This window comes from Psammomys obesus, unplaced genomic scaffold (genome assembly GCF_907164565.1).
Source record: "Psammomys obesus unplaced genomic scaffold, mPsaObe1.curated_primary_1811, whole genome shotgun sequence".
NCBI classification, from domain to species: domain Eukaryota; kingdom Metazoa; phylum Chordata; class Mammalia; order Rodentia; family Muridae; genus Psammomys; species Psammomys obesus.
The window spans coordinates 1128695-1144569 of NW_026596064.1; the positions used below are offsets into that span (position 1 = coordinate 1128695).

The 15875-nt window shown below is 43.7% G+C and overlaps 1 protein-coding gene across 4 annotated transcripts in view; it reads right to left on the bottom strand.

Annotated features, from left to right (window-relative positions):
* The window catches only part of Abcc5 (ATP binding cassette subfamily C member 5), a 77335-nt gene that overhangs the window by 26436 nt on the left and 35024 nt on the right, over positions 1–15875 (bottom strand). For 3 of the 4 annotated variants that reach the window (XM_055624909.1, XM_055624910.1, XM_055624911.1), the window contains exons 13-17: positions 8302–8426; positions 8107–8179; positions 6251–6454; positions 5336–5479; positions 2524–2626 (exon numbers count right to left, since the gene is read on the bottom strand). In XM_055624909.1, coding sequence (XP_055480884.1) covers positions 2524–2626; positions 5336–5479; positions 6251–6454; positions 8107–8179; positions 8302–8426 — 649 coding nt within the window. Of the gene's footprint in view, positions 1–439; positions 491–2523; positions 2627–5335; positions 5480–6250; positions 6455–8106; positions 8180–8301; positions 8427–15875 lie in introns of those variants that run through there. The other variant, XM_055624912.1, reaches the window with a different exon arrangement.

Below are 15875 nucleotides of genomic sequence, written 5' to 3' on the forward strand. Positions count from 1 at the left end.
AACTCTTTTCCTTTCACTGTCTAGGGACTTTTCCCTTTAATAGGGCTGTTCCCTTCAAACAAGACAACCTAGAGTCTCAAAGGACGTCAGATCAGAATTACCTCCTCTTGACAAAACACTCATTCACTGAACATTTTTTTCAGAACCATCTATGAGAGGAGGTCCCACATGGGCCTTTCAGAGCCTCGCTGAGGACAGTGTCACAGTCTGGAGGACAGGCCAATGAAACATGGAAACATGTACTAAACGCAATAGCAGAGCCTTTCATTCCTCTTCAAGGTCAAAGGCACAAACATTAGGCCATTTTCCTAACCCTTTTTGTGATGGCTATCATTAGGTTTTAAGTCTAATTACTGTGCTTAAGAAGTCTGTAAATCAAAATTACCTCTTGTTAAGTTTCAAAACCAGGAAAAGCAGATGAGGTGCCTATTTAACATACCAAAGAGGTTTTTCCAGCATTCCTCAGACCCTGCCTGTTACAGGGTAGCTGACATACCCTGCCAGCTATGAACTCTCCAGCCCAGGGCCTCTCCTTTTTCCCCAGAGTCTCTTCCCTATCTAATCTAGACAGTTTGTTTACCCGCACCTTTTTGTACCTTTGGCCTCCTGATTGCTGTACCTGGTTCCCTTCTCTCTCCCCCCTCCTTCTCCCCTCTCTCCACAAGGTTCAGAGTCATGGCCACTCTGGACTCTCCCAGACAGTCTGCCTCTGTGTCTCCTTTTTATCTACAATAAACTTTCTCCCTCACCATACCCAGGAGCAGTGATGTCCTTTCTTTTCCTTTCTATTTTTATTTTCACTCACCTCTAACCTAAAAGCCTCACTGGGCCAAGAACTGGGCTTCCTGGATTGTTAAGGGCCATCTTGTCCTGTACAATTTTAACAAGACTGTTGTTTATGCACAATGTTAACCTCTGCTTCTGCTTCTACTTCTGTACCTGAGCCTGCTTGTTCAAGAAAACCCTAACACCTACAAGACATGTTTGCTGAGAGCTCTTCATTATGCTTCAGTGAAGATGCATGCTTATACTTACACAGAACGTAACTTTCTGCCTGCAGGATGCATGCCTGCACACAGATGGGATGTAACTTCACGTTTCTTTGCCTGTATCAACCCCTGACTTTTTGTGGCTTGATGATATATCCTGGGAATCCCGAGTCCTAGGAGGCTAGTATCTAAATAAAAAGCCTCTTCTTTATTAAAATTATTCTTGGTCAGACTGGTGAATTTCTGACTGACCCCAGACCTATATATAATATTAGTCACTTTGGATTCCAGAAAGAACAAAACCTCACAAGACAGGCAGTTCTCACCCAGGAGGATAATTATCCAAACAAGGAAAGCTGCAGCTGTCTTGTAACCAGACAGATTCCTTCAGAACTAGCATAAGGACACACAAGAACCTCTCTGACTAGGGCTGCTTTAACGTGGACCACTTGTCTCACTGTCTCCCTCTATTTAATCCTAAAGCTCATGTCAGGACCCTGGAGGTGAACTTGGGGTCACTGGACCCTTTATCTGTACCTCTTCTCAAAGTAGCCACACTAAATAAATGTCCTTCGTTTTGTTTTCATCATTACTTGGTATACTCAAAACTAGTGGCTGAACCATTTATTGGTGCTACTAAAACCCAGGCTTTCATCCTAAAAATTCCAGTTATAAGGTAGGGAAGTGACTCAACAAAGAGATCATTAAACAAACTGCATTCCCTTTTATTTCAAAGGTGATATGCGCTTCAAATTCATAGACATGAAAATGCTACATTACTGCAAACAGCTTCTTAGACCCTCAACATCCAGGCAAGGAAGTCCAAGCAGTAAAACTACCTGTAACTTTTCTAGAGCTCTCTGCAAATATCACCAGGACCAGGCAATGAGCCTACTGGTCTAGCACAGACTCTGAGTATGGGGCATGCTGGATACCTCAGCTTTAACTGGAATTCTAATGAGCATAGTTTTTTGGGGTTTTTTTTTTGTTTGTTTTTTAAAGCCTTTAGACATGTAAAAAATAGCTTAGTCAGGATCCCACCTACAGCCAAGGCTGTTCCTGATAACCAGAACCAGTGACATCAGTCACTCAAGATAACTAGCATAGTCCTAGAACCCCAAGACGCCTGGACAGTATATAAGCAGAGATCAAGAGTGATGCTCTGCTCCGCACATCCGGAGAGACACCAGCTGTTCTGCCCTGGTGTAGGAGGCTGTAGAGTCTCCCCAGGATCTTGACCCTCAAATCAGAGACTTCTGTGAGAAACTAGACCTGGCCTTCAGCTGGGATTCAAGTATAGAGGTGAACAGAAGGGAGGAAGGAAGGCTCACTCAGGATGACTCAGCTGTAATCACCCACAGCTAACTCCACCCTTGAAGAAAAGCAAAGGATCAAAGGTCACCTTATTTCCCATGTTTGGCACACCCTGGGTCCCTCAAATATTATCTTGAACTTTGTTATTCAAGAAATGGAACAGACAATGGCATGAAGCATCATTCATCTCCTGATAAACGACACTCAAAAATGTCCTTACCTTCCTCTGACTTCACTGCCTTCTCCTTCTTCACTGACCCTGGCTTAGGGCCCTTGTCTTGCGATTTCTTCTGTGAACCACTAGCTTCCTTTTTTGAATTAATCTAATAACAATAAAAAAAAGTTCTCTAGTCATAAGATGTTCATTCAGATGAATGGGTACAGGATACATACTCATTGAGCTAGTAATATAAATACACCCAAGTTCTTACTTGTTTTGATACCAGGTTTCTGTGCTATACCCACACTGACCCTGATCTAGCTCAGCCTCCTGAGTGGTGGGATCACAGGACAGACACCATGACTGGCACACCTACTTTTTTAAGAAAGCTGCCTACAATAATGTACAGTAATTTCTTGTACTAACTCAATCTCTTAAAGTTTGGGGGATCCAGGTTTATTATCATTAAAAAATCCACTACAACATATTTAATATAGGAAAAGAAGTTTATTATAAAAGGAGAGAGGAAAGAGAGGAAGGCACCCCAGAAAGAAGAGAAACCAAGAAAGAGGATGTATGCTCAGAAATTCACAGAGCTGCCTTTATCTTGCATGCTGGCCACAGGTAATGATGTCAGGTTGCTGGGCAACCTAGAAGCAGGCTATTTATTGGCTTGTGAACTAACATTACAAGGTTCCTACCCTGTTAGTTCACTGACATTTATTCTCTTCTAAGCCATTTAAAACCTAACCTCCCCAAACAGAAGGGTTTACCATTTTATTCTTCAGTTTATCCCAGTGATTAAGTACCACTGGAATCATATCCTTTCTCTGACCTGCCAAATACTCAGGTCCAGAGAGGCCCCATTTCCCTCTGCTACCACAGAAGAACCCCAACCTCTCTGCTTGCTTTTGCAGGATCTCTGCATTCCGGCACTAATCTAGGCACATAGGCTCCTCTCCCATTGCACTATTTCCCGCGTCTCCTACTCTCCAGCCACACTTGACTTCACACCATCCCTTAACCATAGTGCAAATTCCCACTGCTGTGCCCTTGTCCCCTCCTCGTTCCAATCTCAGTCATGGCTGTCCCAATTCAGGTGGGCTCAAATGCTACACTCCGTGTAAAGGAATTTACACTTCTTTGCAATTAAGTTCGCCTGCCCCTCAGGAATCTTAGCACACTGCAGTATCCGGTTAGCGCTACCTATAAGATCAGGAAAGCACTGTTCTACCCTACATCACCTACCATCCTTCAGGGGCAAAGGTGAGATCTCACAGGGGATTATCCACTACTCAGTGCCTACTGACAGAACTGCATAGAACAGGGTACAGAGGCATTCATCAAAGTGAATCTGAGGCCAAACAAACAAACAAAACGACAAAACTGTTTCATGCTCTCCTTGCCAAGTTCTGCTACATCCTTAGAAAATTTCCTCCAAATTCAACTTTACATGAAATGGCATAGCCCCAGCAGCCTTACCACTAGACTTTCAAAACACACACTGAGATTTAAAAAATATAAAATCTAGATAGGGCTGTATCTGGGATAGAAGAAAGGGCTCTGAATATATTTACTGCAATACTTGAGAAAATGCATTGTCTAAAAAGATATTAGCATCTGTGGATCACCTACTGGGGGAAGCCCATTACTTTTTACTTAACGCAACAACTGTGAGTAACCAATATGATATGTGTATCAGGGCACCAGTGCTATCTATGGTGGAGGTCAGAGAACAACTTTGTGGGCTCTGGGAATTGAATGCAGTAGCTGAGCTTACAAAGCCAGTGCCATTATTCGCTGAACCATCCTGCTGGACCGGCAAGTGACATTGGGAAAGCATGCTCCTAGTTCAATGATAGTGAGCAGCAAGCTCACTATCCTTTTGCTCCGTGGACAATTCTGTATTTTAGCTTCTCTTTCTAATTTTCCCCTCCAAGTGTGCAAAGATGAGGCAACAACCTGAAGAGTGCAAAGCCTCCCAGAAGCCATAGCAGATCACTAAACATAAATCTGGATCTTTGCGTCTCTGTGCATGTCAGTGGTGATTCCAGGAAGGCTGGATGACTATCAGCCCAACGAACCAGTTATGCACAGTTAGCTGTACTGTGTGTGAAATCACGAAACAGAAAGGCTGAGGCAAGGCACAAGAGGAGGTCCCACTTAACATCCTGCTTTCATTCCATGCCAGTCTCCAAATGACCTGGCTAACAGCAAGGAAGATCAAACGCCAGCCTAAGTCGCTCTTGAGACCTGGGGAGAGAGGTCCGCTGGCCAGAAGCAAGCACAGCCTCTAGGACAGCTGTGCACAAGCTGTATTCTGCCTAGCTTGGAGCCTGTGTGAAGGCAGAGAAAGCTGACACCTCTGGGTGCTGCACAGGAGGTGGGAGCAAGTACAAAGAAATGGGGAATCAAGCTATCCTCACCAGCAAGCTGCTCAGCTTGCCTGAGCCTCTAAGACTGAGAATCATATTTGGCCACATAACTCCAATAAAATGCCTAATGAAATGGTCTCTAAAGAACTTAAGCCAGTAACCAGAGCACCTAAGTGCCAAATCAGGATCTAAGATACCATGGATCTTTTCCAAATGTACACAGTAATTGCCTTCCCCTGACACCTTGTTCTCTTACTTGTCTGTCAAAGAGAGACTCACGTTGCTTAGTCAGGGTTTAAGGAGCAAAGCTGTGAGCACACAGTCTCTCCAGTTCTCGCCCCCTCATCCTGCTCTCCCACGGGAAGATGAGCAGGTGAGCGCAGAACAGAAGTGTGGACATGGTATACCACAGGCAAACAGTTAAACTGAGCTCTTTCCACTCCGGTGTCATCATGTCTCCCTATGTAGAAATGAGATACAAACCCAGCAAACCTTACCTCAACTGGGGGTGTCTCTCCCAGTAACAGGTTATTAAAAATAGTTGCGTAATCCCCATTTAAGTTCATCAGTTCCTCGTGGGTACCTCTTTCTGTAATGCAGCCCTCTCTCATGAAGATAACTTCATCACAATCAACAAGGTACTGGAGACAACGGCAAGGACAACACAGAATTGCTGCTATTTATGCAAACACACTCAAATATCCAGTCTTAGTCTATGTCTGAACCAGAAATGGTTTGGCTGCCCATTTGACAAAATGAGGACATTTTAGGTTGTTCAAATAAGGGGAGATACCCCACTGGCTCATGGTGGATCAACACTTGAATGCACAGAGCAGACCACCCACAACAAAGAACCAGCAGCCTGCAGTGTTAACTGTCTCGAGACCTTTGCTTTAGTGTACCGTGTCCTATGACACAGTGCAAATAGTATTTCTTATGCATTCTGATGGTGGAGCTACACAAACTCCCCATTCAATTGTGAATCCTGCCTGAGTGTGGCCAGCCTGGTCTCAAATAAATTAACTAATTCAAATCCTTTCACTGACTGTAGAAATTAGAGGTTTTCTGGAGCAAAAAGGGAGATCGGGACTCCCAACTTAACCTGACAACTCAGACAGCAACAATCTGAGCAGATCTCTAAAATGAAGACCTGTCATGGATCAGTGGAGGCAAAGTGTACATTGTGCTTACTGTTTGCACACACAGACGCTAGCATGATGCTTTCTGCCAGACCAACTCATTCCCAACCTCTACTTCTAGATGGCCAACTACAGGACTGGTTTTCTGGCTATTTGCTGAGGAAACGAAAACAGTTCACCCTAGGAATCTCTACTTGTCTCACAGAGATACCTGGCCCAAGCCCACCCTTTTACCAAGCCTATGTGAGCGGCCTAGGAGAGAATGTACCATACCTGTAACTGGTGTGTAACAAACAGAACCGTCTTAGACTTGAGGTGCTTCCGGATAGCACTGTTGAAGATGTGGTTGCCTACATGGGCATCTAAGGCACTGAGCGGGTCATCCAGGATGTAGATGCTTCTGTCACTATACAAGGCCCGAGCAAGGCTGATTCTTTGGCGCTGCCCACCACTCAGGTTGGCTCCTCGTTCTCCAATCTATGAACCCAAAACCAAAGCAAGGAAAGCCTTTATCTTCAAGAAAAAAGTGCTTAATGGGCACCCCAGTCATCTTTCCCCTCCCTCCCCTTCCCAAACTGATGCTTGAACTCCTGCCTATATAAACTGCCACTGTGAACCTTCTAGAGACTGAGGGAGTCTTCCTACAACCATCTAAGTGCCAATCAAACATACATGTGTCTTTGACACTGCCCCAGAGAGAATATCCTAAAACAAAAAGCTGACCGTTCTTCAGCCTTGCCGAAAACTCTTTAGGAACCCTGAGAGAATCTACACACTCACATACAACCTCACGTGCCCTGAGATTTAAGATTATGAATCCACATAACCATTCTTCTGTATGGTGCCTGCTTGACTGTGGCACCATTTCTTCTCAGAAACTCCTCCAATCTCCACAGAAGTGGGCTCTTTTTATTCTGTGCCAAATTATCTGGGTCTTTTATTTGTTCCCTTAAATAAAAGCTTCTTATGCAAACAAACTACTGTCCTGTTCCTTTATAGTCTAAATATCAGGCAAGTGCTGAACATGTCACAACACACACATCTGACAAATTCGTAATTTGGGAACAAACACATAATTCAATTGTCAAATGGTACCTGATTTTCTGTTGCTAATTTTTTTTATTTATGGTTTTTCTTTGTTTGTTTTGTTTTTTGAGATAGGGTTTCTCTGAGTAGCCTTGGCTGTCCTGGACTTGCTTTGTAGACCGGGCTGGCCTCAAAGTCACAGAGATCCCTCTGCCTCTGTCTCACTGAGTGTTGGGATTCTGTTACTTTTTAAAATGTTATTCTTAAAAGAAAAAAAAAAAAACAAACCCAACATGTTATCAATCAAAGGTTCACTAACTTGTAAGTATCAGAACTACCTGCAGAGCTTATTAAAACAGACTGCTCAGGAGTGCATATCCTAATAATGTGTATTTCTAACAACTTACCAAGTGATGCTGATCCCACTGATTTTGATAACTCAGGAACTAATTAAATCATTACCAAATCTGGCTTGAGGGTTTAACTGAAGTCAGCTAAACAAAAGAGCCAAACCCACAGACTGCAGAGCAGTTCATAGGAGACAAACATTAAGAATGAAGCGCACACCAGGTGCAGAGACTGTTCAGGACAGAGAAGAGATTATCCCAAGGCTCTTTCTACCTAGGGGAAGGCAATAGAACCTAGGAACGAAGCTCAACATGTATTTGTTTGACTTATAGTTTAAAAATACTTAATTTTTTTCCACCCCTACCCCTCTCAAAGGGGTCTCACAATATAGCCATGGAACTTGCTATGTAGACCAGAATGGCTTCTACCTGTCTCTGTTTCCCAAGTTCTAATATTAAAGGCATGCATCACCATCCCCTGCTAAAATACATTTAAGCAGAGTAAAAACAAAAGGAAACAATTTGGAATCCAATGGAATATACTTAAGATTCGCATGACATATGAAATACATTAGTCTTTAGGCAGGGATGACATCCTTGCACTGATTAACAAATGCTTTATTAACATAATGGCTCAATGAAATCAAAGCTCCCTGTGTGGTCTCCTAGGAAGGGATGTGGCATGTCCTTGCAAAACCCTCCAAAGCCTTCCCTGCTAACTGCTATGGTGGCCTGTCAAGAGCAAAAGGCTTGTACCTCAGTCAGGTCGCTGTTGGGGAGAATGGCCAAGTCAGGACGCAGGCAACAGCTATTCAACACAGAGTTGTATCTGAAAGACACAAAAGTGACAGAAAATCAGGGACTTGGTTACAAAAAAAAAAAGCCTACTGATGGGCTGCCTTCTCTTACACATGGCCAAAGAAAACACGACAGAAACCAAACATGTCTCACCTTTCTTCATCAAATTCCTTCCCAAAGAGAATGTTGTCTCTCAGAGTGGCATTGAGAATCCAGGCCTGCTGGGCCACATAAGCAAAGGTCCCATTGACTGCAATGCTGCCCTCTAGGAGTGTCATCTATGGAGACAGACACCATCCAGTGGTAGAAATTAAAACAATGCCCCAGACCATCAGGTAACACCCGCACTGTCAGTGGTGACAAGTCTAAAGCCTTGGCCACTTGTGAGAGTTTCTTTGGACCTAACTCCAGATTACCCATTTCTTCTAAAGAGAGCTACAGCAACAAAAACATCAAAAGTTAACCTTATTTATGTGAGATGGGAGCCTAGCATAATTCACAACATGACTATACACTCACACCACACTAGGCAACCCATGGCTGTTCTGTGCTATCTAACTGTAAATTAATTTCACTGTAAAAGTGCATCTGCAGTGGCTGATCTTGGTTGTCAACTTGACTACATCTAGAATAAGTAAAATCTAAGCATCGGGGCACATCTGTGAGGGATTCTCGTGATAAGTTATTGCACTGGCTCCTCCCACCACCAAGAAAGAAGCACAATGCTTAGTGGGTGCAGTGTTTTGAGTGAGAAGGCCCCACAGGCTCATGTCTGAACACCTGGTCCCCAGCTAGTGGAACTATTTGGGAAGATTTAGGAGGTGTGACTTGTTGGAGGAGGTTTGTCACTGGAGGGGGGCTTTGGGGCAAACGCCCACAGCATTCCCAGTTAGCTCTCTGCCTGTGTTTGTGGATCAGGACATAAAGCTCTCAGCTACTGCTCTACCACCATGCCTGCCCACCTTGGCCATGCTCCTACCAGGATGGACATGGATTCACCCTCTGAAACCATCCCTGTTGCTGCCTAATGGGTCCATGAACAAAGTGGTCACAGTAGCAGTGACTGAGGCTATGTGTGGTGGTTTGAATAAGATTGGCGCCCATAAGCTATTATGTTTGAATACTTGGTCCCCAGTTAATGGAACTGTTTGGGAAGGATTCAGAGGTGTAACCATTTTGAAGAAGGTATGTCATTGGAAGTGGGCTTTGAGGTTTCAAAAGCCCATTACAGGCCTAGAGTCTCTCTGTCTGACTACCTGCCTGCTGACCTGTAAGCTCCCAGCCCCATACCTGCCTGCCTCGATGTTTCCTGATTATGATTATGGCCTTACCTTCTGAACTGTAAGCATACCCCCAATTAAGTGCTTTCTTTTGTAAGAGGTGCCTTCATCACGTTGTCTCTTCACAGCAATAGACCAGTAACTTAGACAGAAGTTGGTGCCAGGTACTGGGTATTGCTGTGACAGGCTAACCATGCTGTTTGTTGGAGAAATATGGTGGATTTTGGCTTAGGAAAGCAGTTGAATGTTGTAAGCAGGGCTTCCTGGGCCATCCTACTATGAGCATGGAAGACATTAGTGCTAAGAGCAATGCAGACTATGGGGCCCTGTTAGTATTTAGGCAGCCTGCTTCTGAGTTGCTTACCAACCCATGATGTCATCATGTGTCGCCCACCAGGCAGCCAGACCTGGCAGTGTGGTTAAGTTGCTCCATAAAAGGACCAACCTGCCACTTTGTCGCACTCTTACCCTTTTACTCTCTCACTCTCCTGCTTTCTCCCCTTTCTCTGTTGGGGCGCCCCCCCATCCAAAATCTTGTCTTGCTCTCTCCTCTCTCCTTTCATCTCCATCTAATAAACCTCTTTCATATAAAAATCTGTGTGCATCATCATCTCATGGTCCTAATAGGTGCAACTCAGTGGTTTTAGAACAGGGAATATTAGAGACCATTATTGTAATATTTTTGAATGTGGCTACCTTTTTTTTTAAGCCATTGTTGTAAAAATCTGCCAGAGGCTAAAGAGAAGAGTTTGGATTAATATCACTGGCAGAAGAAATTTCAAGACCTTCTAGTATTGACTGTGTCACCTGGTTATTAGTGAACACTCATGTAATCTACAATAAAAACAGAGTAAACAGGTCAAAGAAAAAGACAAATGGCACACTGAGAGGAGAAAAGGGTCATCAAGAAAGTAATGCTGGAGCTAATTCCTGTGCTCAAGGAGATAAGAAGTTTAAGGATGCTCAGTGGAATAAAGCAAGTAGTGACCTAGAACAAGATTCCACCCAGGTAATTTATAAAAAGGAAAGCTGATCCAGCAAAAGAAACCATCAACAATGGAAAGCTAATGCAAATGTAATTCTTGGAGGGAGCCAGATTCCACTGCAAGCAAGCAAAGAATTTGGCAGGTTCTGAATTTAGAGTCAAGGAAGATAATGTATAAAGAGGTTCTAGAATCATCTTCCAGGGTTAAGGAAAGCTGCTGAGGCCAGGCTTGTGTCACAGAAGTCCCTGCATGGAGGCCTAGAGAGGCCATTATGTGAAGTTGTAGAGGTGAACTATGGATTGTGTTGGAGACCCAAAGATGTTGAAGGTGCCAGAACTATGGGATATCTACCAAGGAGAGCTGCAATCTGGTGTGGAAACAGTCCAAGAGAAAGGAGTGTTGCAGTCAGCAAAGCAGAAAAAAAAGAGCCACCTAATAAACACTTTAACATCAGACAGTGTACTGGATAGTTTCTTGTTTTGTTTTGTACTGGATAGTTTTATGTCAACTTGATACAAACTAAAGTTATCTGAGAGGAAGAAACCTTAATACTGAGCTATAGGCAAGCCTGTAGGGCATTTTCTTAATTAGTGATTGATGGCAGAGGGCCCAGACCACTGTGGGTGGGACTGTTTCTACACTGATGATCCTGGGGTCTATTTAAAAAAAAAAAAAAGCCAGGCTGAACTGGTGGTGGTGGTGAATGAATGCCTTTAATCCAGCACTTGGGAGGCAGAGGCAGGTGGATCTCTGAGTTCTAGGACAGCTAAGGCTACCACAAAGAAACCCTGTCATGGGAAGAAAGCCAATAAGCAGCACCTTCCATGGCCTCTGCATCATCAGCTTCTGCCTCCAGGTTCCTGCCCTGGGGGAGCTCCTGTCCTGACTTCATTCAGAAATGATCAGTGCTATGGAAGCATAAGCCAAATAAACCCTTTCCTTCCCAAGTTACTCTAGTCATCCCAGCAACAATAGCCCAAACGAAGACAGAATGTGGAGTTGTGGTATTTGGAGCTTGTCCTGCTGGGTTTCAGTCTTACTTTGGTCCAGTATTTCCCCACTGTGGGCCTCTATTTTGGAATGGTAATGTATATTCTGTGCCAGCTTATGTTGGAAGTATGTGATCTACATTTTTATTTTAATTTTATGTGGGGTTACAGTTAAGAGATTGCTTTGAGTCTCAGACAAGACTTTGGACTTTATGCAACTTTTTTTTAAGATTGATGGATTGTTTGATTGATCATCGTGCACTGGTGTTCTGCCTGCATGTCTGTCTTGTGAAGGTGTCAGATCTTAGAGTTACAGACAGTTTTGAGCTGCCATATGGGTGCTGGGAATTGAATCCAGTTCCTTTGGATTCAAGAGCAGTCCATGTTCTTAAAAGCTGAGCTATCTCTCCAGCCCCAACTTTTATGCAATCTTGAGACTGTGAAAGACTATGTGTACTTTTGAAGTTGGACTAAATGCATTTTGCATGATGATATGGCCACAAGCCTATGGGTACCAGGGAATAAGTAGAATGTGGTGGTTTGAATGAGATTGGCCCCCATAGGCTCATGTTTGAATGCTTAGTCTCTATTTGGTAGAACTGTTTGGGAAGGATTAGGAGGTGTGGCCTTCTTGGAAGAGGTGTCTCTTCTCCAATTAATGTTTTCTTTCATAAAAGTTGTTGTTTTTGGCGTGGTGTTTCTTCATAGCAATGGAACAGTAACTAAGACACTTTGCATGAACAACGTGAACAACATGGACTTCCACTCAGGAAGTCTGACCTGCCTTTAGCTGCAGGAAAAGTACCAGATCTGCCAGCAGAAAAGATCAGCACTGAACACTCCCAATATGGCACCATTCCCTGGGGTGACCAGCCAGTGACCTGGTAGTAGGCTGACTATACTAGACCTCTGCCTGTGAGGGAAGGACAACACTTTCATTACCAAATAGAAACTTATTCTGGTTGTAGATTTGCCTTTCGTACACATAATGCTCTGCCAAAACCACTGCCCATGGACAACACAATGCCCATCTCCCATCACAGTATTCTATATAGCAATGCTTTGACCAAGGAACACACTTTACAGCCAGAGTAGCACAGTGTGCCCAGGTTCATGGAGTCCACTGGTTTTACCATGTTCCCTACCATCCTGAAGCAGCTGGCCTGACAGAGCAACTGAATGGCTTTTTGAAGACACACTGTCAATTAGGTTGTAAAAGACTGGAGACCTGGGTCAGGGTTCTCTGGAAGTAGGTAGGTATATGCTTTAAATCAGCATCCGATCGATACATGGCAAGGTTTTCCTACAGCCAGGATTCACAGGACCAGGAACCAGGGGCTGAAAAGGGAATGGTTCTGCTCATTATCATCCCCTAGTGACCCACTAGATAAATTTCTGATTCTGTTTCTGAGACCTTTGGTTCTGGTAGGCTGGAAATTTTGGTTCCAGATGGTGGAGCACTACTGCCTAGAGACACAACAAACATTCCACCGAACTGGAAGCTCAGGCTTCTTCCTGGTCACTCTGTGATTCTGATGCCCTTAAGCCAACAAGCTAAGAAATAAATAACAGTATTAAGAGAGGTGATTAATCCAGATGACGCAGAGAAAATTGCATTGCTTCTCCACAACTGACAGAAAACAGATTATCTCTGAAGTGCAGAGTTTTTTTTTTTTTTTTTTTTTTTTTTTTTTTTTTTAGTCTTTTTGAGACAGGTTTCTCTGTGTAACAGCTCTGGATGTCCTGGAACTGGCTCTGTAGACCAGGCTGGCCTCAAACTCACAAAGATCTGCCTGCCTCTGCCTCTACTGGGACTAAAGGTATGCGTCACCATCGCCTGGCTGCAGGGCGTCATTCAGGGCATGTCTTCTTGTTACCATGTCCTGTGCTTAAAAAAATCAATAAAACTGAGTGCAGTAGTGCATGCCTGTAACCCCAGCACTCAGGGAGACAGAGGCAGGCAGATCTGTGTGAATTCAAAGCCAGCCTTGTCTACAAAGTAAGTCCAGGGCGGCCAAGGTTACACAGAGAAACCCTGTCCCAGGGGAAAAAAAAAAATTAATGAGAAACTACAACCCAATCCAGGCAGCATGAAAAAGGGGGCAGACCCTTCAAGGAAGGTATAGGTCACTCCTCCAGGAAAAGAGCCAAGACCTGCTGAGTTGCTTGCTTTGTAGAGGAAATACAGAATGGGTAATACAGAAGGTTATAAATGACAGCTAAGACAGTGGTTCTCAACCTTCCTAACGCTATGACCCTTTAACACAGTTCCTCATGTTGTAATGACCCCCAACCATAAAGTTATTTTTGTTGCTACTTCAAAACTGTAATTTTGTTCATAAAGTCGTGATGTAAATACCTGATATGCAAGATGGTAACCCCTGTGAAAGGGTCATTCAATCCCCCACCTCAAGAGGTCATGACACAGGTTGAAAACAGTGCATCTATGATCAGGTGCTAAAACTTAAGACTGCAATTGACATGAGTGTTTCTATCCTGTTTTGTTAAAAATGTGTTTGTGCATATAAGCATCTACATTAAATATTTGTATTCTTTATTTCTTCATCATGTAATTTAACACTGATTTAGTATCAGCAGTTATCACACTTGCTATCAGACAGTAAAAGAACAAGCATTCCTCAAAGATACTGCCACCTCCTATAAAATATACAAAGAGTTTGAGGTTGTACGTGGCATAGTTTATCACGTTATACAAAATTATAACCTAGTTATCGCTTTTCTGTGGAAAGTAAGCATGACACAGCTGTGTGTGTCAAGTTAACAACAGGTGAGCTTGCGATGGGCAATCTTGGTTGTCAGATTGACTATATCTGGAATCAAGTAAAACCCAAGCAGCTGGGCACACTTGTGAGGGATTTTCTTGACAGGCTCATTTGATGTGGTCAGACTCACTCTAAATCTGAGTCATCTGAGGGCTGGAGATCCACCCTAGATCTGCCCACACCTTCTGGCAGTAGCCCCTGTGAAAGGACATGGAGTAAGGCAACTTTTTGCCTGCTTGCCCTCACTTTCCTTGGCAAGGTCATTTATCCTCCTGTTGAAGCAGTACTCTGCTGGTGTTAGCACCTACTTGGGAATCCAATGTAGAGTAGAGGCCACTGAGACATCCAGCCTGGTGAACTGAACAACTAGTGGATTCCTGACACTTCTATTAGTGACAGCCATTGTTGGACTAGCCAGAAGGAACGCAGGCTGCAAGCCACTCTAATAAATCCCTTTATAAATAGATATATATTTGTTACACGTTATGTTACATAATACATATATATTATGAGTGAATATATGTATATGTTCATTCTATCAGTTCTGTTCCTCTAGAGAACCTTGACTAATACAACAAGCAAGAAAGCCTTCTTTCGAAGTTCCCTGGAGAGCCTGCCTCAAGGAGACAGTGACCAATTTATCTATAGGATTCCTCCAAGATATTGCCTAGACTAGCTGCTTCTGTGAAACAAGGACCAGAGGGAAAACAGAATTCCAAAGACAGGATAGGGCCCAGGTGCTGACCTGTAGTACCAGCCTCCACATCAGACGGGCTGCCAGCATTTGAGCCACAAAAGCCAAAACACTCTGGTCCTTGGGCCTAGCTATGGGTCTTTGTAAAAGCAAAAGCCTGATAGGCAGTTTCTCATAAGCCAGATCCGAGGACCAGTCATGAGGCTGGGGCTTTTGAAAAATGAAAAGTAATTTTCAAAGTGCTACTGAACACTTTGCAAGATGCTGGCCCAAGGACCTGAGTGTATAATAAAGCAGAACACAGTGTCATGCTTGAGAGGACCACAGCACACTATAATGGCTGGGACCAAACAAGACAAAGAAATTGTCCCCAACACAGGTCACACTGTCCTCAACATGAATGAACTCAGAAGACCTTTCCTGACAGGAGGTGGTAACAACTTCATGCCTATCTTCATCTGCATCTAAGTCAAGCTGGTTTGACTCTTGTTAAAGGCATGCAGGTACCTGTTTTTCTCTGACTCCTGGGTTCCACACAATCAGAAGCTGTGCTCATTCACCCTTTCCCCATCACTCACGAAGCTGAAAGCATCTGCTAGGGCCCTCTGTATTTCTCCCTTTCTGTCTCACAATGTACTTGTGTAGCTAGATAACTGAGCCTCTCTCAGGACATAAACTTCCTGAAGGAGTCTCAAGAATTTAGGTTAAGGACCGAGTGAGACTTCGCTTCTGAATCCAATTCTGGCAATTCACTAACGCTATACTGCCGTGTGGGGTGTTGGATCATCTCTGCTACTTCCATTCCTAGCACACCCACAGTAGACAGTAACTACTTCCCAAATAAGACAAGGCACAGGGAACAAATGACACCACTCATGAGGCATTTGTCGCACATGCAGTACATGTCAACACAACGATGTTCAAGGTGGATAAACTAAACAGCACAACATAAACCATGGTCCCTTTGTTTCCACCTCTACTGACTCTTCAGCAAT